A 26095-nucleotide genomic window follows, 5' to 3' on the forward strand; every position below is an offset into this window, starting at 1 on the left:
CGTCTCCTCCAAGCCCTGTTGTCTCTTACCCGGATGTTCAACCAAAAGCTACTTACTACCTTTATTTTATGTTTACTTTTTATAGATTGTCTTTTTATCCTACTCTTTCCCACTTGTCTCTCGCTACTGCCGTGCAACAAACACTAAATCAAAACAGTGAAATACTACTACATCAAAACGCATATTCCCTAGAAAAAAAAATTTCTTACAATATACTATACTACACAATACATAATCACTGACTTTCGTAACAACAATTTCCTTCACTCTCCAACTTCTCTGCTCGAATCTCTACATAGTAATATTATATCAAATCTACCGTCTGGAACATCATCGCTATCCAGCTCTTTGTGAACCGCTACCATCAGCATGTACAGTGGTACCTTCGTGTTATCTGCAGCGAGAACTTCAACGTTTGCCAAATCAAGCCAATGTGGTAACAACCACACCTCCGAAATCTGCTCCAAAAGATACTCCAGTTTCTGCCGAAATGTTTTATTGTAGAACAGCCCTATCAGCATCGAGAGGAATGCCGTCCAATGCGGCACTTTAGATGGGGTAACTCCCAGCGCAATCTGATCTCGCAAGTGCATTCCTAGGCTTAATTCATATCTGCTCCTCAACTGTCGATGATGCCTGCTAAACTGCAGCTTGACGTACTGCGGACCCTGCAGTCCAGCGCTCGTCATGGAACGCAAACGCTGAAAAACTCCAACTTTCTCGAGCGCTTCCACAAAGACCGTATCGTCTTTTGCCTCCCATTCTTCCTGGCACTTTTTTTCGTCCCAGTTCAAAAAGTACTGCAGCACCTCTGTCTTCGATTCACGCAAGTTGCTCCATACTTTATAATACAACTCTTTGATCTGCCTTCCAGACATGCGGAAAACTTGGCTCCCTTGCTTGCCTCTTGTCGAATCCAATACACTAATTGTTTCTCTTCTTCTAGTAATGGCCAGGTACCAAGCATAATTTCTCTGTATCTGAGAGTAGATCTCTCTCCTTTTTACGCTAAAATATTTCAAATATCCTACAGGGTCCCCATGATATGGCTCGATGTCTTCCAAGTATTCTTTGTATTCCTCGTCATTTCGCAGCATTCTCTCCACAGCTAGTGCTTCCCAAGCCATCCTCCTATACGATACTTTCTGGCCAGCCCAACAGACACAGAGCTCGAACATCTTTTGACAGCCCTTGCATAATCCGTATTGTGTGAATACGCCCTCTGGGCAGAAGTATATGTCAATACCATAGAGGAAAAGATGTTTAATTTCGTCAGACCGAAATCCAAGAAACTGTAAGACATTCATATTCTCGGAAGTATTGGGAAATTGTGCTTTCAGTTTCTTTCTCTCTAGCAAAACCATTTGACTCCCTTTCCGCTTATACGACTCTTTGTTAATGTCGGTGACTGGATGGAATCTATTATCCTCAGCATTGCCATCTTTATTGGCGTCCTCCTTGGCACTAGCGTTGGTACTTTCAGTGGTAGTAGCATTAGTGCTGGAGTTGGTGCTAGCAGTGGTAGTAGCACTAGTGTTGGAGTTGGTACTTTCGGTGGTAGTAGCACTAGTGTTGGAGTTGGTGCTAGCAGTGGTAGTAGCACTAGTTTTGGAGTTGGTACTTTCGGTGGTAGTAGCACTAGTGTTGGAGTTGGTGCTAGCAGTGGTAGTAGCACTAGTTTTGGAGTTGGTACTTTCAGTGGTAGTAGCATTAGTGTTGGAGTTGGTACTTTCAGTGATAGTAGCATTAGTGCTGGAGTTGATACTTTTAGTGGTAGTAGCACTAGTCCTGACGTTGATGCTGGCAGTGGTAGTCGCATTAGTGCTGGAGTTGGTACTTTCAGTGGTAGTAGCACTAGTCCTGACGTTGATGCTGGCAGTGGTAGTAGCACTAGTCCTGACGTTGGTGCTGGCAGTGGTAGTAGCATTAGTGCTGGAGTTGGTAGTCGCATTGGTACTGGCATTGGTAGTCGCATTAGTACTAGCATTGGTAGTCGCATTAGTCCTGACGTTGGTACTAGCAGTGGTAATCGCATTAGTACTGGCGTTAGTACTGGCATTAGCACTACCATGAATGCACGTGTTGCTGTCCTCATCACTGCTGCAATACTTTCTGTACCTGTCACTGCTATTGCTCTCCTGGAAGTTAGACGGTAACGCAACGATCGACATGGAAGCTGTCGCCTGTTTTTCAGCCAATCTGTCCATTCTTTCTATCAGTTCCACTGTGTCAGCAGACAGGTCTGTCCTGGAGCCACAGCATCCAACATGCTGGCCCTTTTTTCCTTTCTTTGATTCAAGTCCATAGAACTCGCGTACCTGTTCGGTTATACAGCCTTCCTTAATTGGTGGTAATTCACCCTTACGATTCCTTGCCGCCCAACTGTTTTTTCTAGATAATAGATAACAGAGGCCCCCATCTCTTAGTCTCCCTACGCCTTGAATGAGCTCAATAATATTAAGTCTATTATCAAGCATGATCACCATCATCAATTGCTTAATGTCAATTCCTTCAGTCACTAATTTCGTTCCGATGAGAACTCGCATGTTACCGTCCGTGACAAACTCCTTTGTGCGAGACACCTTTTCTGCAGCATCCAGCTTCCCGTGTATCCATACCACCCTAAAATACTTTCTCCAAGAGCAGGCCAATTCTTCCACTTCGTTGGTTGTGCTTGCAACTACAATGGCCTTCGACTCTGGTTCACTTTCAAAGAGGGCTAAAAGAAGCTTCAGTGCTTCTTCGGGCTGTGATTCCACTTTCTTCCGAATTTTATGAACATGCCCTAAAGGCACCTCGGATTTCTCCTTGATTAGATTAAACATCCGTGTTGGATAGCTGGATAGACCTCTGCTGAGATCTTCCGACCGTTTGAGCTCGTTGATGTCCATCGATTTCTTGGCCAGTCCCGTAAGCCCAATACGCTGCAACGCAGCATCAGCTACAGCCTCAGGGGCTGTGCCGCTCAAAAAGATTGCTTTCTCAAAAGCGTCAAAATCAAGGTTAGTTATGCCCCCAAATTGCGACTGCCGGTAGACCTCCGTTTCAAAGTTGTGAAACTCATCTACAATGAGGTAACCCAATTTTACGTTGTTGGTCCTAAAGGTGCACTCAACAATATTCTCCCACGCAGCTATCCTGTCTGTGAAATTAGTGCTAGCAAGATCATCGTAGATCCCCACGTATAAATCAGTAACGCCATCGTAACCTTCTTCAATAAAGTTTCTTACAGGGGCCACATTCAAGCAACCGCATCGGCCCAACCTGATCATGCAATTAGCAAGCAACACTGTGTACGGTACAAACAGAAACGACACATATTTCACGTCGCCCTTAGACGCCAGTGCTATCAAGGGGAGATGAAATAACTCCGTCTTACCATAGCCCGGTGGGGCCTGTACTGCCACAGAGGGTGTGTCTGCCATGTATATTTCATAACATAAGCGCAACTGATGCAAGTCCCTGAATTCAAAGGAGCTGCCAAAGAGTTTCTGGCCTGCAACGAGGATATCGTTTGTACTCTTGGGCTCTCGGGGCCTTTTTCGCGTTACTCTTGAGATTTTTTGGTGATGATCTGAACTCGCCGCCTCACCTGCCACTACGTCTTCCGCATTCCGAGTACTAGAGAATGAACAATGGTAGTCGCTTTCAAGGCCTAACCATTGAATCCAGCGCTCGGAAGCTCGTTCCTGCAATAAAGTGGCGGTCGTCCCACTGACACTAGTTAACGAAAAGGAATCCACACCGTAAATATTTCGCCCTGTTTGAACGGAATGATTGGCCATGAGTTCACTCGTCGCCGACTCGTACAAATCTGTTTCAAATCTGCTACCTACGCAGTGCCGTCCTAGGGCAATCAACCCCTGACGCATCTCCCGAAAATTCAGCTTCTGAGGTGCATTCTTCGGAAGTTCCCTCATGTACTGCCGAAAAGTTGCGTATTCAACCAGACAGCCCTTCGCGGTATTCAGAAACATGTAGGAATACAAAACTATCCTCGAAATGTCTCGATTTGTTACTTGATTTGGATCCTCAAATCCCACCACATCCATCCAAGGATCATGATTAAAAGCGTCATAACTGTTACCAAGCGTCATAACTGTTACCAAGCGCACATATTTGCATTTGCCTTAGCACAGTGACAAAATAAAACACGTAATCTGAAGTGAGTCCGTCAAGCGTCTTTAGTCGAGGCTCCGATGAACCGTTCTTGTTGTAATCAGTGTACAGTTGGATGCGTCTTGTTGTATCATCGACGTATACGTTGCGCTGAGGACCGGCAAAAGCGAGTAGCTGAAGCTCTGGATAACGGTAAGGGTATCCTACGGCAAAATGGATCATCCACATAAGTGGCACCGTAAGCTCGTCAATTGCAACAGCGACTTTATTTTTAAGAGCCGCGGTCATTTTGTTAGTATCTCTTCTCAACTTGGGCAGCACAATTTCACGATATTTAACAGGTATCATTTGAAGAAAAGAATCGTTTTCCAGATACTCGTCAATTCCTCGCTTCGGTTCTCTGAACAAAACTTCTCGATTACGCAAAATGAGGCTGGCATATGGAAGCAGTTGTTCAACTCTCCCCAAAGTTTTCCACATACTGATATACCATCAGAAGAAGGTACCAAAGTTATTCTATAAGAGTCCTTCAGCGTGGTTTCCTGCGCTACTTCGTGGTACAGAATTTTGATCCATTTCCACATTGCAACGCCGTTGTTGTCATCAAATATATCTAAATCCCTTGCGGTACAAGCACAAGACGACACCAATAAAGCTTTCACGGCATCTAGTGTTTTTCTGAGTCTTCGTGGAGTGTTAGGACTGCGCAACTTACATACTTTCAGGCCATGCTCGTCCACAGAGGGAATAATGGGTTCTTCATTCGTAATAGATCGATCCTCTTCGTCACCAGCGCCACCACGGGGACCCGCCCCGAAATTGAGTGCACATGCTCGCAAGATAATATGCAAAATATCACCCAATCGGTCCTTTTTGTTCATCATATCGTTACATATCTGTGAAAAGTACTTTATCTCAATGGGTTTACGTGGGCATAGATCACGCTTCAGCCGCTCTGTGTCGACTTTCTTTTCGCCAGGTAAACTTGCTTGCATAGCTCATCTACGTGTAGGCTGCCAAATTGTACCCATATTTCCTTATGGTGCTTTTCTGAAGACTCCTTACAATAGGTGCGCCGGAAACAAAGTCAGTGAAAGTACGCATCGTAGAGCTGTCGTTCGGCCTAGCACTCGCTATTTCGTGACAACGTTCCAGGACACGGAAACTCAACTCATTATAGTATCCTCTGTTGAGGTAAAAAAGAGAAAGGGTATCGTAATCCTTTCTATTGAATTTCAAAGTATGCACTTGAAACAACGTGTAGACCATCACGTGGTTTGTTTGAAGGGATTGGTCCGCCCTGGAAATCTGGTTCGTCTTCAACAAACGTCAGGAACTTTTTTACATTTTTCCCGACCATGACGGAAATGACAACTTTTTCAAAAGACCTTTTCCTATCCATTGCACCAGTTCTGAATTTTACCACTTTGATTAGGCCAGACTTTTCGTCTTCGTAGAATGACCGCACTTCCGTGGGGATCGATTCAAATAAAGTTATTGAGGGACAATGTACCAAGTCGTTTTTGTTATTTAGAGCCGACTCAAACTCGTCAAAGTTTGCTTTTTCAAACTTACGCCTATCGGAAACTTTCATTTTATTTTTGTAAGTTTCGAAATTAACAATAGTATGTTGATTGTTATGCTTTTTGACAAGAAATCCATCAATATAAACAAAAGATTGTCCAGTTTCCGTCTTATCATCATCTAAGAATGTAATAATTAAGCTATTGAGAAGATGCAGAATCTGCGCTATGCAGGTGCAGCAAAAGCAAACAAAATCTCACTAAGATAAGCGACTGTCTGTCCCCTTCAAGCACAACATAGAAAACAGAAGGATGTCTCATTCATCGCTTGATTTCCGGCCTGCAAAAATAAAGTAGTCGGTACGTACGTTCGTTTTCAATTTCCATGGTGCACAGTATCTTAACTATCTGCTTAGTCGAGGAGAACCAGGATTCTGTTCGTTGCTCAGCCGCTTCGTGGATATTCTGTTGGATACTTTAAACATGGACCTACGTTCCGCTCTCGAAAAGACCAATATAATAAAAAGTTATAAATTACATTTCCTTATTAGGTATACGACCTCGCGCTTCGAAGTAAAGGAGCCCTTTTTGGCGTACCTACATATGGCGCGTCAGAAAGACAAACTTCTCCCAAAATGTATTACCCCGCCGAATAAGAAAGCAGACCCATTCACCAACGACGTATCAAGTTACTTCACCCACACCCACACCCACACACCATGCTCACCTTCACTTGTATACACTTATGTCAATACTACAGAAAAATCACCATCAAAATCACCTAAACATAAAAATATTCTACCTTTCAACTTCACGAAATAAACACTTTGACTTGAAGTATGAATACTACCATGGCGTCATTAACTTAAAAGTTCCTTAATATCGTCATACCTCTATACTCTATTCAATATATTGTAATATAAATGCACTCTATAGTCATACAAATACTTTTACTTCACCCTATCTTCGCATACCATTGTCATAGAATCTCACACTGACGCATGATTAAAACGAATAATTTTACTATAAGGCCTCCCATCCGTGCTCTATCCTTTTGTTTGCAATATTTATATACAGAATCTCAAAACAAGCGGGAGAAGTGGTAATTACCCAGAGGTCATGCATGATCTTAGCACCACCGTACCTCTATGAAGCTGCACAAATGTTATATATCATACCAGGAATACACATAAGTGCAAATGCTATTCTACAATATCCTCATCTTACCAGCTCACTCACAAAATATTCTTACTCCGAGTACGACCATAAAGCAATGCCGACGAATAGTCATACTAAGGTACTATAAAATCTTTCCGTGCGCTTAAGCGGACACCATGCCATAATGTTAAATGTAATAATTTAAAAGCATCATAAGAGTAATTTTCCAGTATTGCTTCAGTAATGCAAGGCCTAAAGAAGAACGCATTTTGGTATGGTAAACCTCCAACCTACTAGTAATTAAAAAGCTTTAGTTTAACCTGCAGTTCGGGACACACTTCGGGCATAACGTACGTTTATTATAAATTTTTTATATCTCTTGCGTACCCATGTATATTCCAGAACAGTCAATGCACTTTTGTGAGCCATTTATGCTACTTTCATATTCCCCATTAAAACAGGTACTACTGTTGAAAAGGCATAATAACCTGAAGTTTCGTATGGGTTAGTTACACTAGGTGAAGGATCGTTTGCCTCCATATGGTCAAGCCATTCGCGGACATTGATAATAGCTGGGACAATTCTGGTTTCATAAAGGGTTTCATTCATCCAGATTACGGATACATTCAAATAGTAGTCGCCAAATCCTGATGCCTCATCAAAATGAAAATATGTCTCTAACGGAACTGTATTAGACCATGCGCTCAGCGTAGCTGCAGTCGCGTTGGTTAAAACGTTAGCTAAGTTTACCATCGTGTTAGTAGATGATCTGTTATTTCGTTAATAGATAACTTTACAGAAGCACCATCTCGCTACCATTTATACGCTTTGGAATAAAAATCAGCCCTTGTAAATTTCACATGCTCGACCGTTTAGGAGATTATGCATTTTAAGTCGTTCATTAATATTACTGTAGCGAGGAAGATGATTATTGATTTCGAGGGGTATAATCATATGCGGCGTGAAAAATAATGACTTGGGTTGGAAGCCGTTAGGATAGTATTTATACTGTCACGAAATTTACAGGAAGTTGTAAATATGTTGCATAAAATTTTTGATAGCAAAGCCACCGACTCTTCATTATGGAGTTTTTTTTCTCTTATTCTCCTGTTGCCTTCGTACTGTAAACCCCAGTCATGTAAAATGCCATATGGAGGCTAGAAGAATGAAAAATCAATTTATATTTTATAATACAGTGTCAATATTGATCGAAGGATGCATAATATATACACTGGATTGACCATTCGAATTATATATCTATCTATTCTATACATCCGTGTAACTTAGTAAGAACCAGACACCAAAATTATTTTTTTATAGAAGATCCTTCTTGTCTTTCATGTACCTCTTTCAGATACCACTGAGTAATATGACTTTAAAAGCTCTACTGATATCATTTATGTATTAACATGTCTGAACAATAAGTATCTTTTTAACTGTATAAGAAAGCATGAGAATTGTTTCAAAAACCTCTCATTTATATATGGAAGGAAATTAGAGAAATATTGTTCGTAGTGTATTCCTTAAATTTACGGCAGGAAGAGTTAAAAAGAAAATAATTCAAGATTCTCTACTTAAATTAATGCATCCTTTCCATTAATAGTTTATAACTGGCGCGATGCAATACACTGGAAAAAATTAATAATAGTTATAAGTACGAGAAATATCTACTCCTAAACCAAATAATGTGACATAAAGTATACAGCAAATATCTCTTCAAGTTTAATTTTGATATGGCTAAAAAATGCTTATTCGGGATGGAAGTGAAGCAACTAGCCTACCAAACGCAACCATTTTAAAAAAGCCACCAGCATCCATTGCATAACAAGTCACAGTCTGCTATAAACGTTTCAGGGCAATGCTCACAGTGAGCACAAGCACTAACAATTTTTAAATAATGTCTAACTCACCATAGGCCACACTATAATGGCCTGATTTCCCTCAATATATGTGGCTGTTGAATTTGCAGATCATCACCCTGTGCGTTTTACAAGATATTCCTTAATAGAACAATCTAAATTATTCTATTTGAAAAAAATGAACAATAATTAACACGAGAATTTAAACCATACTCGGCCGGATTAGCGATCATTTCGTTAGTAATTAAAATTAACATTTCCATGTGGGACTCTAACTGCTGCATCGCCAAGTTGATAAGCCATGAAATCACCAATATCAAAGATAGCAATCCAACTGGAAAAATTATTCTCGGCATATGGGTGATGATAAAAAGCGTAGCTTAACAAACACCAGTGCTGGTTATTATCTGTAAAATTTGATTAGATTTCAAGGGAAAATCTGTTTGAAATTGCGTTTCCTTGTTGGCCTGCCATACTTTAATTGAATAAAAGCTCCGTATATGCTTCTTAAAAATAAGCAATAGATCCAGCTGACTCATTTCCTGTATTTCTAAGGGGAAATGCGTAGGGAAGACCAATTTCATGACGATAGATTGAAACGGCAATCAACATCTGAAGAAAAGAAAGTAGTATGACAGCTTGATGTCTTATCTCATTTACTACTTTAATGACTTCGTACAACTTCACTGAGCTAATTTACGCCATTTTTACGCAGATTATGATATTCATTTCTTGAGATATGAGGTCGACTGGCAATGCCTACTCTTATAAAGAGAAAGTTTTTGAAAACACAGTACGTTTACAAAACGATATCAATGAAGGTTGTAGCTACATGCTCTTCACCAGACTAATATATCCTCTTAGTAAAGCGCTATATAATAGTAACTCAATATTTTGTAAATACAATAAGGTTAACGGCGTTATTCATTTTCGTCTGATATTCATTTGCAATTTGCAGTTCAACTTTTCAATGATGATTTAGAATGATCTAACACTGGAAGTTGAAGTTTTTCAAAAATTTGCTGTAAAATTTGACCGATTTGTGAGATTCTTCCTGGCTGTCAGAATATGGGGCCGTAGTATATTGTCAGACCTGTTCCTTTAAGAGGTGATGGTGATAGGCGTTGAGTATGTGTAGTGTTTGACCCGAGGGTATGGTTTTCACAAGTACTGCGCACTGTATTGTGAAAGCAGCTTCGGGGTGCGTGATTAAAAAATGCGACCAAGAATAAACAGGTACATCATAACAAGGGCCATTTGAATTGCATTTATCAGGATTTGTAACCTTGTTCTAAAGAGGCATCGTATAGTTTAAGTTCATTTTCCACCCAATTTGATGACGGTGTGGACCTTAACCTATTGTCTTGAAATTTAGGTTATCTCTTAGATATCACATGTGATTACCCCAGTGAACGCGTATAAGCTTACAGAAAGGAAAACCGGTTGGCTCAGTCAAAACTGTTGCAGATTTGGGCTCCCCTGAATATTTGAGACATCCCTAAAATGAAGAGATATATACAGCTAATTTTGAATGAAAATTTAAAATTCGCAATGAACAGTACTAGAGATGAGCTTTTGAAGTCCTTTCAAATTATTTGTTCTTCCAGTTGATATTTTTTATTTTATATACCAGTACCAAATATAATCTTGCCATACATTTACCTTTTTGAGGTTGTTCAACGGAAATCCAGTGTATTTACACATTCTTGGAAACCCATCGCTTATAATACGAACTAATTTATTTATGAACAAAGGCTTTGGAAAAGTATCCCTACTTTTTACGACGCTAAATCATGATACGAAACTTTAGGAAGATTAACAGTCACTCCATAAAATCAGAAAGTATTCGCTAATAGTGGAAAGAAATGGTTATATAAAGATGGAAATATCTTGAAAGAGACAGTTTAACCCGAAGTTCTGTCAAAGTGTTTGATTTGAATTGAATAGTATCACAGAATGCGTTAGCTATGTACAAAGAATCTATCGGCAAGTATGGGGTAGCAAGCTGCTTAAAGCTTCTTATCACACTGTAACCTCTGTTAAAGCAGCTGCGTTGTTCTTGCACTCTGCACGTAAATGACGACGGCCAATGTAAAAATAGCAGTCACTGCAGGCCTCTTGGATTGTACCCGTAATTACAGCAATTGCCATTAGATTTACGAAGTCATTTAATTAAATGGTTTGATTTATCTCCTTAAATGCTTCCAGAAATGGGACTAGACTTTTTTCACTCAAACCTGTTCACAATTATTGCTCTTTTTCAATTATAAGGTAAACAAGGCCATCTATCAGCAACACAGTGCTCGCATTTTTTAATTAAACTATATAAAACCAACTATTTGTGGTTGCGACTTCACTTTTTGTTGAATTACTACCCAATCATTAATATTGAAGATGTGAGATCATAGATTTATTGGCTTTGGGCATCTCAAATCCCAAGAGGTCATTTTAACCAACAACATTTTAAAAAGTAGATTTGTCTGCCTCAGCTATGAGATGCGCATGTCCCTAGCATCTCATATCTGGTTATATTATTTTTTCCACTTGGTGAATGTTGAAAAAAACACCACTCGTCCAATTTATCAGTTTGCAGGTCTAATGTCCTTCCCTGTTATTTAAACTGTATATTGTAAGCATGTCTTATCGAAACAACTTACTCAGTTGTCCGAAAACAAAACTGCAAATTCTGTGTGTATTCACGTACTAGAATCCTGTCAAATTGGATCTTGATTTAAGCTTTTATAGCAACGAACTTTGCATACTAAGTTTTTTTTGTTAACCGGAACTGCCAAGAAGCATTCAGTAAAATACATCTTCATCATTTACTGATAATACTCATTCAGACTCATATCATACTATTTCGAATTCATTATACATCCTCAAAAACCATATTCTTCAGTTGTAATAAAAGATAGAGCCTGCATTTGATTCGATTTCCGTAATTTGGGGGGCCAAGTCCTAGGTTGACTTCATCTTGGATGTCTATCGCGATGCATTTAGTGTGGCATAGAATTTCTCTCTTCACGAGCAGGGAAGGAATTGTATTATATTATTTGGTAATCGCCTAGTCACAGTCATTTAGAAGAAACTTAGCATCATTATTCCAGCATCATGCACCAGAACAGGAAAATGCCATTTCTAAAAGTATTCTCATAGCCATTAAACGATTCAATACTTTTTTGGTAGCTAAGTCAATGCCTCTCTGAATATTGTATACTATATGAATAAAGTGATCCCATAATCAGACTACCCAGCACTTAGTAGCGCATTTTAGAACTAAATATATATTGCCTTTTTAATACTGTAACTTGAGAATTCTTAATAAGGAACAACAATGGTCCAGAAGGTGTTCGGTAGAAAGATAGAAAATTTTAAACCATACACTATCAAGCAATATTATACTTGTTCTTTAATCAAGAGGGGATTGTACTTTTATTTGATTTGAGGCCGGGTATCTTGATTTCACTTATGTTATACTGTCTCTTAGTTGATAAATTCAATGTTACATTTGCTATCTCATTTTCAGGTCAGCAGCTATATTGACCTTGCTTACATTCAGCGCGTGTGAGGCACTACCTTTAAAACTCTTGTGCTCCTTATTCACCATAGTCTGTTATCCGTTTGTTCTTACGGAGGAAACTGCAATTGATCATTTATGAATCTTTTAGTGAAATTTAGACACTATTAAAATTTAATAATAGGCAAAGTACGTCAATTATCATTCTTGGTTCCTGAAAAGTTGAATCTGTTATGAAGTCTGATATTTGGGGTTAGCATTGTATACTTCCCTTGAGTAATGCATTATCCGTAACGCCACTTTTACCATATTCAAGTGCAGGTATATTTAGCATTTTTTACATATAATATACTGACCTCCGAAGCTAGGTGAGAGAAAGCAAAGGTTTTGAGGGCTATTTTCACCATTGGAACTAAGATCGTACACACTAATTAACTCTCTGCCGGAGGCGCGCGATATATGGGCTGGAGCGGTCCTGACTAAAGTCCTGCTGGAATATTGGTGAAGTGTCTCAAAAAACTAGTAAGGTCAATATCAGGGAAGGAACTATTATTGGCCGAGGCGGCAGCTAGGTTAAAGAATCTAGCCGTCAATGCAACGAAGGTTATCAAGTACATTCAGTTGGATACATTAAAAAAGTTGAATACAATATCAATTCTAGAAGATTGTAGCAAGTTTGGTGAGATAGTTTACGCCTATAATATATAAGTGCTAACTCAATGTTCAGTTAGTAGAATCACAGCCTGAATATTCTGTGCATCGTTTACTCAGGGACAGATGCGATCTCAATGCAGGGACGAAAAACAGTCTTATATGCGCACGCCAGCAAAATCTTTTTTTGCGGCACCTAAGATCTCTCGCATGATAAAAGCATAATATCTTTGCCCCACAAAGTCAAGGCGTATTGGAAAAGCTACTTTAGTTAATAATGAAATGATCGCCCATCCGGGTAAAAATGGTTACAATTCCAGTGTTGATTATTGTTCGTTTTTCAGAGAGAATAATTTAGATGCTCCTATTGAAGAATATCTTGTTAGCGCATAGGGCAATCATCTACGACTTTAACCGCAACTGCGTCTGTTACCGACATTGGAGGATTGTATGCTCAAATGACCCCTGTGGTGAAGATGAACACTTCTTGCACACTATGGTTGAATCTTGACGGTACCCTCACTCAGAGTTTTATAGTATCACACGACGCTACTCTCCCGCTTGTACATTCATTCTGGCTAGTTTATAATAACGTTAAGGAAATGACACCCATACCTCTCAGAAATCCAATTGGAAATAATATTTGTAAAAGCACGTGATATTGCCTTTTTCTTTTATCTGGTTACCAATATGGGATCAATAACTTTACTTTTGAAGATCTTGTTTTTCCTTCAGATAAGAAATCAAAAAAAGAATATATGCACAAAACAGTATGGATATAATACACCTTACTCTTGGTCGTGATTGAAAACGTAAGGTTCTACATAAATTATTGAGAAAGACTTATTTGAAGATATCGAGAGTCTATCATGCCCTTTGCACAACAAAACTAATGTCAGCTTGCCCTTGCAACATCGTTATACTCCCAGTCGAGATTTTGAAGAATTCATCTAAAGATACTAAGTATAGCTTGTATACAACAATTAATCGAGGATATGATGTCCCAAGACTCAAATATGGCATCATAGTTAGCCCTCGAGTGCACAGCCTTGAGACTTTATTCAGTGATCTGGGCTTTGACAAGAATATAGAGAAATCCTCGCTTTACTTATTATTAAATGATCCTACCTTAGCATACCCTAATTTCCATGAACATTTTGAACAGCTTAAAGGTGAAACAAACAAAGATTTATCTCTACCGACATATTATATTCCGAAGGTCCAGTTTTTGACAGAGGCATTCGATTCAGAACATACCCTAGCAACCATCGGCTACAAACCAAATAATAAGGAGAGTTATGAGATCACAGGTTTTACATCCATGGGTAATGGTTATGGTATAAAACTATTCAATTACAGTGTAATTCATATGATGCGGTCTCATAAGTGTAAAAGAGTGGTTGCAGATATTATCATGGAGCATGACCTATTGGGTTACTATGAAAAGAAGCTTGGCTTTGTAGAGGTGCAAAGGTTCAAAGTTCTCAAAGAACAGCACCAAGTAAAGGTATTTGACGATAAAGTTGACTTTACCAAAGACTTTCATGTGATCAAAATGATTAAAGAGTTGGGAAATCATAGATTGTAGTGGTATAGTCCCGTACACACTCTATTTGAATAAACTGTAGGTTCTGCTGAGCAACATATTGATATAAACAGTAAAAAGAAGTGGGTTCCTTGTTTTCCTGCAATTATAACTAACCGTGCTTACTACCAAAAAAAAAGTGCGTATAAATATTCACTATTTACAATGTTGAAGGTTCCAGATGGATACAGAATAGGAATCCTAAATATAAACACTATATTTATTTATTTTTTTCGAATAAAAGTCATGTTAGCAATATTTATATAGTTGATTTTCCTGCATTTATTATATAATTGGCGGCATAGTAACATCAAAAAAAAAAAAAAAAACATTCAAATTGCACTACTTATAGCAGTAGCATCTATAAAAGTTTTATGATATAAACCTTTACAGTTATCTCAAATGGTTTTGGGATTGTCCATCAAATCAAGCGTGATTCATCTATACGTTATTATTCTCCTACAACCCCCTTAGTTTGGAGAGCGCTTAGAGAAATAAAGCATCGATGTTTTCTTACCTTCACTAAAATCAAAATAAAAAAGCTTTTCTATAGTTCACGAATTACGCAATTTATTCTATCATCCTTAAAGTTGATCAATTGCGATTTTAACACACATTTTCAAATGTCATTTTGCGCTTGTATAATAGGTGCCATCTGGACACTTTATAAAAAATAAAGGAAAAGTAAAATATAATGCTGAAAATATAGTTGCCTTAAAATGCCATTGATATGATTTTTTTTTAACCTTAAATCTATTGGCCTATAATATTCGCGGCAAAATGAGCATTTGAAAATCAGTAATAGAATGCTATCAAACTTCGTTCATGACCTTTTTAGCATCATAAGTGTTGAATCGAATCTATCAGTTCAGTAATTAAAAATACTATTTTTCTGTCAGCACAGAACGTAACGACTTTTCCTTATATCCACTATTGATTTCTCTTTAAAGTGCTATGTAAAGTACCTAAAAAACTTGTTATAGAAGTCTCATTCGAAAGCATGTGGGCTCAAAAATTGTGAATAAGATACATAGAAGGAGCCGCTGATCGACACATAATAGTAGAGTTGAACCTAGTTGGTTCAACCATTATCATAGTTATACGAATAAAGCCACAATATAAATGGCCAACCGCTGTTGTCAAACAAGACTATAGGTTCATTTTAACCTGGCGTGCAGTACGCTGGTCTTGCTAACGCCTCTACAATACGTACAGTGCAGGTTTTGACGAATGAAAGTGGTTAGAAGATTAATGTGATAGAAACAAGAATTTTCTCGCAAAGATCTGTATGAAAGGAAACGTTTGGTAAGAACTCTGCGATCCAAATTCTACTGAATGAATAGAAGGCTTCTACAGAACAAGTTGTATCGAAATGATTGTTGGCGACTACTATATTTCTATAGGCATGAAAGTTACTCATAAACAGGAAAGACGCATTTTAGTAGCTTGACCTGGTCAGATTAATCAGCTTCCAACGTTACTTCCCTTTCGCAAGAATCTACCCAAAATGTCTCGAGCATCTTGATAATTACAGTATCGTTCGTCCCGACTTGGCATTTGTTTAAATTTCTAAGATGCTTCCTATAGGAACATAATTGTCAAGAAAGCACAACAAATTGTCTGCAATGTCAACAGGAGTGGCGCATTTTATGTTTTTTCATTTTTTTTTTTTTGTGCGTGATCATTAAGCGGGATATTGTCCACAGTCATCTAAAAGAATGACCATTTCGACGACTTAGTTCGGAAAATATTTCCAGCGGATGACACCACTTGCCACAGTTGGTGACCGCCAAATCTAAGTCACGCGCGGAAACTGAAAGGTTGTGAGTATATAAGTGATCACTCGCTTATATAACTGACGAGGCAGAACAGGGTGCCAAAATGCTCCTCAATATTTTATTCATTTGAGATTCAAGGCTTAAAGACAGCATATATAAGAATTATGACGGCCGCACATCCTGTTGCTCAGTTAACTGCCGAGGCATACCCTAAAGTCAAGAGAAACCCAAATTTCAAAGTTCTCGACTCGGAAGATTTGGCGTACTTTCGTTCGATTTTGTCAAATGATGAAATCTTAAACTCTCAAGCTCCAGAAGAGCTTGCTTCGTTTAACCAGGACTGGATGAAAAAATATAGAGGCCAGTCCAATTTAATTCTCTTGCCAAACTCCACTGATAAAGTGTCCAAGATTATGAAATACTGTAACGATAAAAAGTTGGCAGTAGTACCACAAGGTGGTAACACCGACTTGGTCGGAGCCTCTGTTCCGGTATTTGATGAGATTGTTCTTTCTCTAAGAAATATGAACAAAGTCAGAGATTTTGATCCAGTTAGCGGGACTTTCAAGTGTGACGCGGGTGTCGTTATGCGTGATGCGCATCAATTTTTACACGACCATGACCATATCTTCCCATTGGATCTGCCTTCTAGAAACAACTGTCAAGTGGGCGGTGTAGTTTCAACAAATGCAGGTGGTTTGAACTTTTTAAGATATGGGTCTCTACACGGTAATGTTTTGGGTTTGGAAGTGGTGCTACCCAACGGTGAGATTATCAGCAATATCAATGCCCTAAGGAAGGACAATACTGGTTATGACTTGAAACAATTATTCATCGGTGCAGAGGGTACTATCGGTGTCGTTACTGGTGTATCCATAGTTGCAGCAGCAAAGCCAAAAGCCTTGAATGCCGTATTTTTTGGTATTGAGAATTTCGATACCGTTCAGAAATTATTTGTCAAGGCTAAAAGTGAATTATCTGAGATTTTATCTGCTTTTGAATTCATGGACCGTGGCTCCATTGAATGTACGATAGAATACTTGAAGGACTTGCCTTTCCCTCTGGAGAACCAACACAACTTTTATGTTCTTATTGAAACGTCAGGGTCCAATAAGAGACACGACGATGAGAAGCTGACTGCTTTCCTCAAAGATACCACAGATTCTAAATTAATTTCGGAGGGTATGATGGCTAAGGACAAAGCCGATTTTGATAGACTTTGGACCTGGAGAAAATCTGTTCCAACAGCTTGTAATTCTTACGGTGGTATGTACAAGTATGACATGTCACTTCAATTGAAAGATTTATATTCCGTATCTGCGGCTGTGACGGAGAGATTAAACGCAGCCGGTTTGATTGGTGATGCACCAAAACCAGTTGTTAAATCATGTGGTTATGGTCATGTCGGTGACGGAAACATCCATTTAAATATCGCGGTAAGAGAATTTACAAAACAGATTGAGGACTTACTAGAACCATTTGTTTATGAATATATTGCATCAAAGAAAGGTTCCATCAGTGCTGAGCATGGGATCGGTTTCCATAAGAAAGGTAAGTTACACTACACCAGAAGTGATATTGAAATTAGATTTATGAAGGATATCAAAAATCACTACGATCCAAATGGAATCTTAAACCCATACAAGTACATTTGAACTTTGTTAATTTTTAACTTTCAAAGAGCAAACCCTTTTTCTTTACAGTATTATAGATTTACATATATGTATTTATCAATTTATTATTGATCAAAATTAATATACCATAAAATATTTATCTTAAGCCGTTGTTCTTGAACGATTTTCGGTGAAGAAACCTAAGAGACCATTTTTTGTGGAAAAAGGTCTCGTTTTCTATAGATCTGCGACCAGGAATCTCCTGATTGCGTACTTCAAAAAGTGTTCGTCCATTTTTTCTTTACTACATTAGATAATTATACATAATCCAATTGGAGTAGTGACATGAGTATTGGTATAACCTTAATCCAACAATTTTAAACACGTACTAAAGTGATCTGGACTCATTAAAACTCAAATCTCGTCCAGTTTTTTCTTCATTTGTGATCAACATCCAGGGAGACACGGAGATTATAGTAGTAGTTAATAACACTTCGCAATTACTTATTCAAGTATGTTATTAAATAGTGAAGAGGAATGAGTTTTCAGATCACATGTTATTCTCCAAGAATAATTACATAAGTTGCCATTTCAAATGTGCGCAAACTACCTTCTGTATTCTTTGCGCTAATGCCTTACTCAGTCTCCCACTTTTAACGTTTATTTCTTGTAAGAGTCGAAACTAAACCTTAGTTGAGCTTAAATTCAATCAAGTTCAAGAAGCGTTCTGGCCCACACTTTAAAGCGACTACAATTAGGAAGAGCTCACTAGGACCAACGTATTCAATGTGGATATCATGAAAAATTTCATCTCCAAAAAGCCAAAATTCTACTCATAATGACAGTGGTGAGAATTAGCAAGGTAAAATATTGGCATTATGTGGCAGGAGAAGGGAAATACGAGAGCGGAGATAAGTTGGATATTAATGAGCTTTAGATGTTGAAAAAAAAAGAAAGCGTTACAATGCTCAATAAAACAATGACTTCCCGGAAAAGATTTTTTGATTATTTTATTCCGAGAAAGGCCGATGTATGCTGAACCAACGTGTTGCTTGCCAACTTCAGCATACTTTGTTTGCCACCCTACTAGGAAGTGACCCCGAGAACTTTATTTTCTGCACCCATGGGTGCCTAAAACTTATTTTTCTGCAGGGCGTTTGAGAAATAAGGGATATGGCAAAAATCGAAACGTGGGGTAGTTTCGTGCCTTCTTATGTGCCTATCTTGATTTTTGCCTTTGTGCCTTACTCTCCTTACCCCGCGATACCCCACCGTATATTTACTCTCTCCTTGGCACGGACCTAAAAATAACTGTAGAATGAGCTCAACAAACAGGTAACTTTACGTAAACTGTTCTTTTTATCTTTCAGCTCGCCATTTTCTGATGCAGTACATAGAACTGTGATACGTCATTATATAGACTTTTCGCACACACAACCAATTAAGCTTGCGCATCAGTGGTGGATATATGGACGGATACCTCGTATATTCTGTTGTTGTCGTGGGAGAGGGCATCGCAAAGTCTAGAAGTAATTAAATTACTTTCAGCGTTTCCAAATGAGTTCGAGAACAATTATATTCTAGGGGGAAGGAGGTTACAGCGGTTGCAGACTCATAGTTCCAAATTCCATTTATTTTTTACATATAAATAGCCAACATTTATCATCCAATTGTTAAGATTTTCACTTTGTCTAGATCTTTCCCTAGATCTTCAATAAAAATAAATAAAAATAATCAAAGAAAAGGAAAAAGAAAAAGTAACAATTTAAACAAAAAAAAAAAAATATGACAAAATCAGACGAAACAACAGCTACCAGCTTGAATGCTAAAACTCTAAAGAGTTTTGAATCAACTCTTCCAATACCAACTTACCCAAGAGAAGGTGTTAAACAAGGTATTGTTCATCTGGGAGTCGGTGCATTCCACCGTTCCCATTTAGCTGTTTTCATGCACCGTCTGATGCAGGAGCACCACTTAAAGGACTGGTCCATATGTGGTGTTGGTTTAATGAAGGCAGATGCACTTATGCGCGATGCCATGAAGGCCCAAGATTGCCTATACACCCTTGTGGAGCGTGGTATCAAGGACACTAACGCTTATATCGTCGGTTCCATTACTGCTTACATGTACGCTCCCGATGATCCAAGAGCTGTTATTGAAAAGATGGCCAATCCAGACACACACATTGTTTCTTTGACGGTCACAGAAAACGGTTACTACCACAGTGAAGCAACAAACTCCTTAATGACAGATGCTCCCGAGATTATCAATGATTTGAACCACCCAGAAAAGCCAGATACTCTGTATGGGTACCTATATGAAGCCCTGTTGTTGCGTTACAAGAGAGGTCTTACCCCATTCACTATTATGTCATGTGACAACATGCCCCAAAATGGTGTCACAGTAAAGACCATGCTTGTTGCATTTGCCAAGTTAAAGAAGGATGAGAAATTCGCCGCCTGGATTGAAGACAAGGTTACTTCTCCTAACAGCATGGTGGACCGTGTGACCCCACGTTGTACCGATAAAGAGCGTAAATACGTTGCTGACACCTGGGGAATCAAAGATCAATGTCCCGTTGTCGCAGAACCTTTCATCCAATGGGTTCTTGAAGACAACTTCTCCGATGGCCGTCCTCCATGGGAACTTGTTGGTGTTCAGGTCGTCAAGGATGTCGATTCCTACGAATTGATGAAGTTGCGTCTACTTAACGGTGGACATTCTGCTATGGGATATTTGGGATACTTGGCAGGCTACACCTATATACATGAGGTTGTCAACGACCCAACTATCAACAAGTATATCCGTGTTTTGATGCGTGAGGAAGTTATCCCATTATTGCCTAAAGTGCCAGGTGTTGATTTCGAAGAGTACACTGCATCAGTGTTGGAAAGATTCTCCAATCCAGCAATTCAGGACACTGTCGCACGTATTTGTTTGATGGGCTCTGGTAAGATGCCTAAGTATGTTTTGCCATCAATTTACGAGCAGTTGCGTAAACCAGATGGTAAGTACAAGTTGTTGGCAGTATGTGTTGCTGGCTGGTTCCGTTACCTGACTGGTGTAGACATGAATGGGAAGCCATTCGAAATCGAGGATCCTATGGCACCAACCTTGAAGGCAGCCGCAGTTAAGGGCGGTAAAGATCCTCACGAACTGCTTAACATTGAGGTGCTTTTCAGTCCTGAGATTCGTGACAACAAAGAATTCGTTGCACAATTGACCCACTCCCTAGAAACAGTTTACGATAAAGGGCCAATTGCCGCTATTAAGGAAATTTTAGACCAAGTGTGATTTTAAAGGTGAACTGATCTACGCGCCCTCGATAGTAATGACTAAATATCTTGGGTAGAGTATATATAATGTCGTATTTTTGTATATTGTTTTATTTAGACAAATAGTAACGTGTTATGTTCCTTCAATCGCATCTTTCATGATCTTTAATCGATCGTCAAATGGATCCATTTAGAGTTTCTCATCACCATCCCCATATCATTTCACTCCACCCCGCTTTACGTAAAAAAAAAAAAAAAAATTGAATAAATGACTAAGAATTAGACACAATTTTGTCTTAATGAATGCTTTTTACTTATGACACATGCCAGTTTGTACATATGTTGATCTTCATAGCTCCGATAATCTTCATAAATTCGTGACAAATTAAAATTACACATTATTATGTAAACTATAATATACAATGTTGCCTATCAAGACAAACATATGCACTCTATGATCAATCAGAATTCTTTGAGAACTTCAAAAATTTCTTCCAATCCTTCTTCTCGGTCTTACTTTCTTCGGAAGAAATACCTCTCCTAGAAGGTGGGACCCAAGATGCAGATTTCCATGGTTTTATACCTTCTTCGTATAGTAATTGGATTTCCTCCAAAGATAGACCAATCGTTTCTGGTAAAAAGAAGAAAACGTACAAAAACATAGCAACCAAACAACCTACGAACACATAACCATAATAGAAGTGGATAGACCCAGTAATGAATGGTGTGAAAAAACCGATCAAAAATTGCCATAACCAGTTGCATGCAGTTGAAATCGACATGGCTCTAGACTTGACCTTCGAAGGGAACGACTCGGCAACCACAATATAAGCAACAGGAGCCCATGTCGTTGCAAAGCAGAATATATAGAAACAAGTGAACACAATCATGGCATTACCTGCACCTTTCGAAGAAGGACCGTCCTGGCCATGAGGGTAAAGACATTTCACCCCGATACTTGCAAATATGACCATACAAGCCATCATCCCAGCTGCACCAAATAACAGACATTTACGACGGCCAATTTTGTCTACGACCATAACAGCAATAATAGTGGAGAAGAAGTTCACTGTACCTAGGACGATCGACGTCTCAAACCCATCAGTAAGACCGACTGATTTAAAAATGGTAGTTCCGTAGAAGAAGAAGTAGTTTTCACCAGTAAGTTGCAAAAAGGTTTGCACAAGAATACCTGTGATCAAACGTTGAAGGACTTTAGTTTTTACAGAGAAAAGTTCTTTCCATGAAGCTTCTCCTAGTTCCCTTTGGGCAAGGACACCGGCGTTGATTTCATCAGCCTGTTTGAGTACCCATGGATCCTCTGGTGAAACCTTGTTGATTTTGGCAATGGAAGCACGGGCCTCTTCGTGTCTCTCACATTCAATCAGATATCTTGGGGACTCTGGAACCAATAACATACCAATGATGATAATCAAAGCCCATAAAAAGCAAAGCCCAAGGGGGACTCTCCATTGTGCAGTGTTATCGTATTTTCTCGTACCATAAACGCTACAATAACCCAAGAAAATACCGAACGTCATGTTCAGTTGGTACAATGAGACCAGTCCACCTCTCAAATCTGTGGGGGCTATTTCAGACAAAAGCATTGGACACAACACCGAACAGCCACCAGCACCAAGACCGTAGATGATCTTACCGACAAAGTACTGGTACCATTTGTGATTTGAACTGATCTGAATAATTGCACCAACCATATATACCAACACCACGATCACAATTGCCAGCCTTCTACCTAAAGTATCAGCAAGACGGGCAAAAATAAGGCCACCTATGGCACATCCAATACTGAACATAGCCACAAGAAGACCCATACGCACGTTGCTCAAATAATATTCACCAGTGCTATGCTTGTAAGAACCGAAGTTCATTTTAAAGTTGTCCATGTTAATGAAACCTGCTGTGATACCACTATCCCAACCAGGCAGGAAACCCCCAAAGGATATTGGATAACACAGTAAGTAAATGACAAGATAACCTATGAGCCCTCTTTTTGGTGGCTCAACGTTATCCCCGTTTATGACTTCGTTGTCATCAAATCCATCTGACCACTCTTTTTCCACGGGTGGTGCGACATGAATATCAGCATCTCGAACATCTCCATCGCTATCAATAGAGGATTGCGCACTAGACATTTTTTTTTTTTGGTTTAACTTTTGTTTCTTTTTTCTTTTTTTGATTGTTATGCCTTACGTGCAAAGTAGGAATAGAAATTTTACCTCAAACAACTCTGTTTCATCTGCCTCTTTTATATGACTTTTTAGTTGCAATTACTTGCTGGAAGATACGACCTCACACCCTTGAACGATAAATTTCGACAAACACTATGTTCATTTGCGCATATATCCAGGGGAATCAACCCTAGAGAGTACTGTCTTTTCATTGGGTTCTGAATATCCGTAAACCAGGAGTTAAAGGATATTATTATCTAATATTATCCTCGAATATCTACGTCATGCCGGGCTAGGGCGGATTCAACCTCACCATCTTGCCTACCTACAACCCACCGCACAAGAAAGCATCCCACGCCGCGTGGTGCCTTTGTTCCTTGGTTCCTGAACTGATGATTATACTTTCCCCACGCACATGAAACGCATACCCCACCCCCACATTTCTCATTTAATATTTTTTAGTTTTAACTCCGGTGCGCGCCCCTTGAAGTTAAATTAAACTAACTGTCTGCATAGTTCAATAAACGATGTCGACAACGATTAGGTGATTGGCTAGCCATCGCAACAAGCAGACATCAACTGAAACTCTAAAATGTAGTCCTACAGACAAAAAAAAATTGTTGTTTTCAGGCTTATGTTCAAGGAAAGGAACACGACAAATGATTGTCAATAGTATGTTTCTCTGAAGGCACAGGTTACTTTTTATTGAATGTATTTCAAACTGCCTTTAGTAAGGAAGGTGCTTTTGCAACACTTTGCCCCTTCGTTGTGAAGCATTTGGCAGTACAGCGATAAATCCTAGACATTATTAAATTGGTAAAAGGGTGCCATAGAAGGACACGACAACCAGAGCTCGTACCATTACTATTTTGTTCCATTCTAAAATTATAGAATTCGCGTTAAAATGTCCGGGTTTCTCAGCACTTCAGATTATAGACATTTTGTGAAATAGCAAATTGCAGCACGATCGGTGATTAGCAATAACGGTGTCCGAGTCCTTTCCCTCTCATGTTTTTTTTTCAACTACAGTAATTCTCAGCAGCTGCAGCCTTGAAAACTATAGGTCAATGATAATATGTATTAATAACCAACTCTTGGCGCTTACAAAATTGATTTATTTAGTCAATTGACCCACATGGAAGGGTAAAACCGCATACAAAAATTTCTCTTACAAAGGATCTTATGAACATATCAAATCAATTATAGAAGCCGGAAAGACTGTCATCCTATATAGGGTGGCAATGTTATTATCAGGAAGGGTAAATCTCATTTCTAAATTGCGGAAGGAGCTTTGCTCTGGTTGAAATTATTATCATTATCGCTACTTCAGCGATTTCAATTTTGCTTACTAGATACCAGCGTCAAGGTCCTATCTTTTGTTGTGTTGCTGCCTCAAACATGTCAGTTTAAGTTTGAAGGTTGACACTGTAAAATTTACTTTGTATATTGCATTTATGGATGATTTACAGTGTTTCAATTATGCTCTATTGAGGATAGTGCTTTTGCAGAATATTTCACTTGAGGCCACGCATACTGGCCTAAGGCATTACATTTTGAAATAATCTTCGCATGGGGCTTGTCACAGTCATGAAAGGGGAAATAGCTTCTAGTATCTGGCATGATATGTCCTTACAGAACTTGATCTTTCACAGCATAAGAATTATTACATCCTAATATAGATTTCCGACACTGCAGTGAGGCAGATGCCAATATTGAATCGAAGTTTTGATTAAGGTATGTGAGAGTGTGATTGTTTGACATCCCTCCAGTTGTTCGAAGATATCAACGGCGCAGGAAAGCCGCTGATAAAATGGTCGCTCCGTGGTTGAAATTGTAGTAAATAACCACTTTTTCTTACGTAGAACTTTATCCTTTTGGCTGTGGTTTGAAATTATTCGTTTTCTTCCCAAACGTTGCAGGGAAATAAGAAAAAAGAAGGAGAAATAATACCTGACAACGTAGCAGCGAGCCTTAGTTCATCTGCTCAGGTTGAAAAACATTGATCTTGAGCATTTTCATCTTGCGCTTTAAATCTCTTGGAGTATAATTAAGAGCAAATTGTAACAGTATTATGACATTTGCAGGACTCACACCCAGAAGTCCTTTCCACCACTTCAGTACTGTAACTTGAAAAAAAAAGGGAGAGAATTGATCTAATTAAAATTATATAGTTATTCAAATTGGAAGTAAATAAATAAGGACTGCCGGCCCATTTTTCTTTTTTTTCTCTTAACTGACCTGATATTTTTGAAACACTTAACGCCGTTTTCTTCAATTAAATCAGAAGTGCAATTAGTGGTGCTATGTTAACATATGTTTGAGAGCCTACTAAATGTTAGAGTGGACAGTTCTTGCTTACAATGATTAAGAATTGATGGCTAGTAATGTGGGCGGTCGCATCTCGCTTGTCTAAGGATGGAGTTCCTAAATTCTTCACGATCGGGAACAGGTCCTTTGTCCCAACTTGCCAGTTTATCGTCAACGAGTTTATCAATCTCGTCGTAGTGGATAGTAATCCATGGATGATCTTCATTACCGCAAGTAGTCCAATTCACTGGTGGTAGTTTTACGCTCCAAAATCTCTTATCATAATCCGCTATGCGGTAAAATGTCGATGTATTATGCGTAAAATTGTTATAATTGTCTGTTGTATCCGTACAGCATACCAATGCCAAGCCTTGAAAGGCGACGGCTAGTGCCAAAATTTTCATCCTTTCAGTATACCTGATTTTGGCTTTATCCTTTCAATGTGCCTGATTTTGGCTTTCTCGTATCTTTCGCCTGATAATATGAAAAAGTATATACTGTGAAAAAACAACCGTTGGAGA

The 26095-nt window shown here is 38.9% G+C and overlaps 10 protein-coding genes across 10 annotated transcripts, besides 4 other annotated features; 3 read left to right on the forward strand and 7 right to left on the reverse strand.

Annotated features, from left to right (window-relative positions):
* Positions 1-6473: a telomere (TEL05L; Telomeric region on the left arm of Chromosome V; annotated components include an X element core sequence and a long Y' element; TEL05L does have telomeric repeats (TEL05L-TR), but they are missing from the genome annotation due to difficulties encountered during sequencing and/or assembly).
* On the reverse strand, positions 264-4097 carry YEL077C (Y' element ATP-dependent helicase; the record flags this gene model as incomplete). The annotated part of the gene is made up of 1 exon (NM_001184302.1): positions 264-4097. The coding sequence occupies one exon, from the start codon at positions 4095-4097 to the stop codon at positions 264-266; it is 3834 nt and encodes a 1277-aa protein (NP_010835.1).
* Positions 4097-4185: an origin of replication (ARS502; Autonomously Replicating Sequence).
* Positions 4185-5114, reverse strand: YEL076C-A (uncharacterized protein; the record flags this gene model as incomplete). Its single annotated transcript, NM_001180855.1, has 2 exons — positions 4185-4322; positions 4602-5114. 2 exons carry the CDS (start codon positions 5112-5114, stop codon positions 4185-4187), a joined length of 651 nt encoding a protein of 216 aa, NP_010836.1.
* YEL076C (uncharacterized protein) lies at positions 4464-5114 on the reverse strand (the record flags this gene model as incomplete). Its single annotated transcript, NM_001178891.1, has 1 exon — positions 4464-5114. One exon carries the CDS (start codon positions 5112-5114, stop codon positions 4464-4466), a length of 651 nt encoding a protein of 216 aa, NP_010837.1.
* On the reverse strand, positions 5345-5713 carry YEL075C (uncharacterized protein; the record flags this gene model as incomplete). Its single annotated transcript, NM_001178890.1, has 1 exon — positions 5345-5713. One exon carries the CDS (start codon positions 5711-5713, stop codon positions 5345-5347), a length of 369 nt encoding a protein of 122 aa, NP_010839.1.
* Positions 6378-6453: an origin of replication (ARS503; Autonomously Replicating Sequence).
* A 756-nt stretch (positions 6474-7229) lies between the features above and the next one.
* YEL073C (uncharacterized protein) lies at positions 7230-7553 on the reverse strand (the record flags this gene model as incomplete). Its single annotated transcript, NM_001178888.1, has 1 exon — positions 7230-7553. One exon carries the CDS (start codon positions 7551-7553, stop codon positions 7230-7232), a length of 324 nt encoding a protein of 107 aa, NP_010841.1.
* Positions 7554-8785: 1232 nt separating this feature from the next.
* Positions 8786-10019: an origin of replication (ARS504; Autonomously Replicating Sequence).
* Positions 10020-13719: 3700 nt separating this feature from the next.
* On the forward strand, positions 13720-14415 carry RMD6 (Rmd6p; the record flags this gene model as incomplete). The annotated part of the gene is made up of 1 exon (NM_001178887.1): positions 13720-14415. One exon carries the CDS (start codon positions 13720-13722, stop codon positions 14413-14415), a length of 696 nt encoding a protein of 231 aa, NP_010842.1.
* Positions 14416-16354: 1939 nt separating this feature from the next.
* DLD3 (D-lactate dehydrogenase) lies at positions 16355-17845 on the forward strand (the record flags this gene model as incomplete). The annotated part of the gene is made up of 1 exon (NM_001178886.1): positions 16355-17845. One exon carries the CDS (start codon positions 16355-16357, stop codon positions 17843-17845), a length of 1491 nt encoding a protein of 496 aa, NP_010843.1.
* A 1743-nt stretch (positions 17846-19588) lies between these two features.
* Positions 19589-21097, forward strand: DSF1 (mannitol dehydrogenase DSF1; the record flags this gene model as incomplete). Its single annotated transcript, NM_001178885.1, has 1 exon — positions 19589-21097. One exon carries the CDS (start codon positions 19589-19591, stop codon positions 21095-21097), a length of 1509 nt encoding a protein of 502 aa, NP_010844.1.
* A 439-nt stretch (positions 21098-21536) lies between these two features.
* HXT13 (hexose transporter HXT13) lies at positions 21537-23231 on the reverse strand (the record flags this gene model as incomplete). Its single annotated transcript, NM_001178884.1, has 1 exon — positions 21537-23231. One exon carries the CDS (start codon positions 23229-23231, stop codon positions 21537-21539), a length of 1695 nt encoding a protein of 564 aa, NP_010845.1.
* Positions 23232-25645: 2414 nt separating this feature from the next.
* On the reverse strand, positions 25646-25978 carry YEL068C (uncharacterized protein; the record flags this gene model as incomplete). Its single annotated transcript, NM_001270743.1, has 1 exon — positions 25646-25978. One exon carries the CDS (start codon positions 25976-25978, stop codon positions 25646-25648), a length of 333 nt encoding a protein of 110 aa, NP_001257672.1.
* Positions 25979-26095: the final 117 nt, after the last annotated feature.

The sequence above is a fragment of the Saccharomyces cerevisiae genome, chromosome V (genome assembly GCF_000146045.2).
Source record: "Saccharomyces cerevisiae S288C chromosome V, complete sequence".
In the NCBI taxonomy this organism is placed as follows: Eukaryota; Fungi; Ascomycota; class Saccharomycetes; order Saccharomycetales; family Saccharomycetaceae; genus Saccharomyces; species Saccharomyces cerevisiae.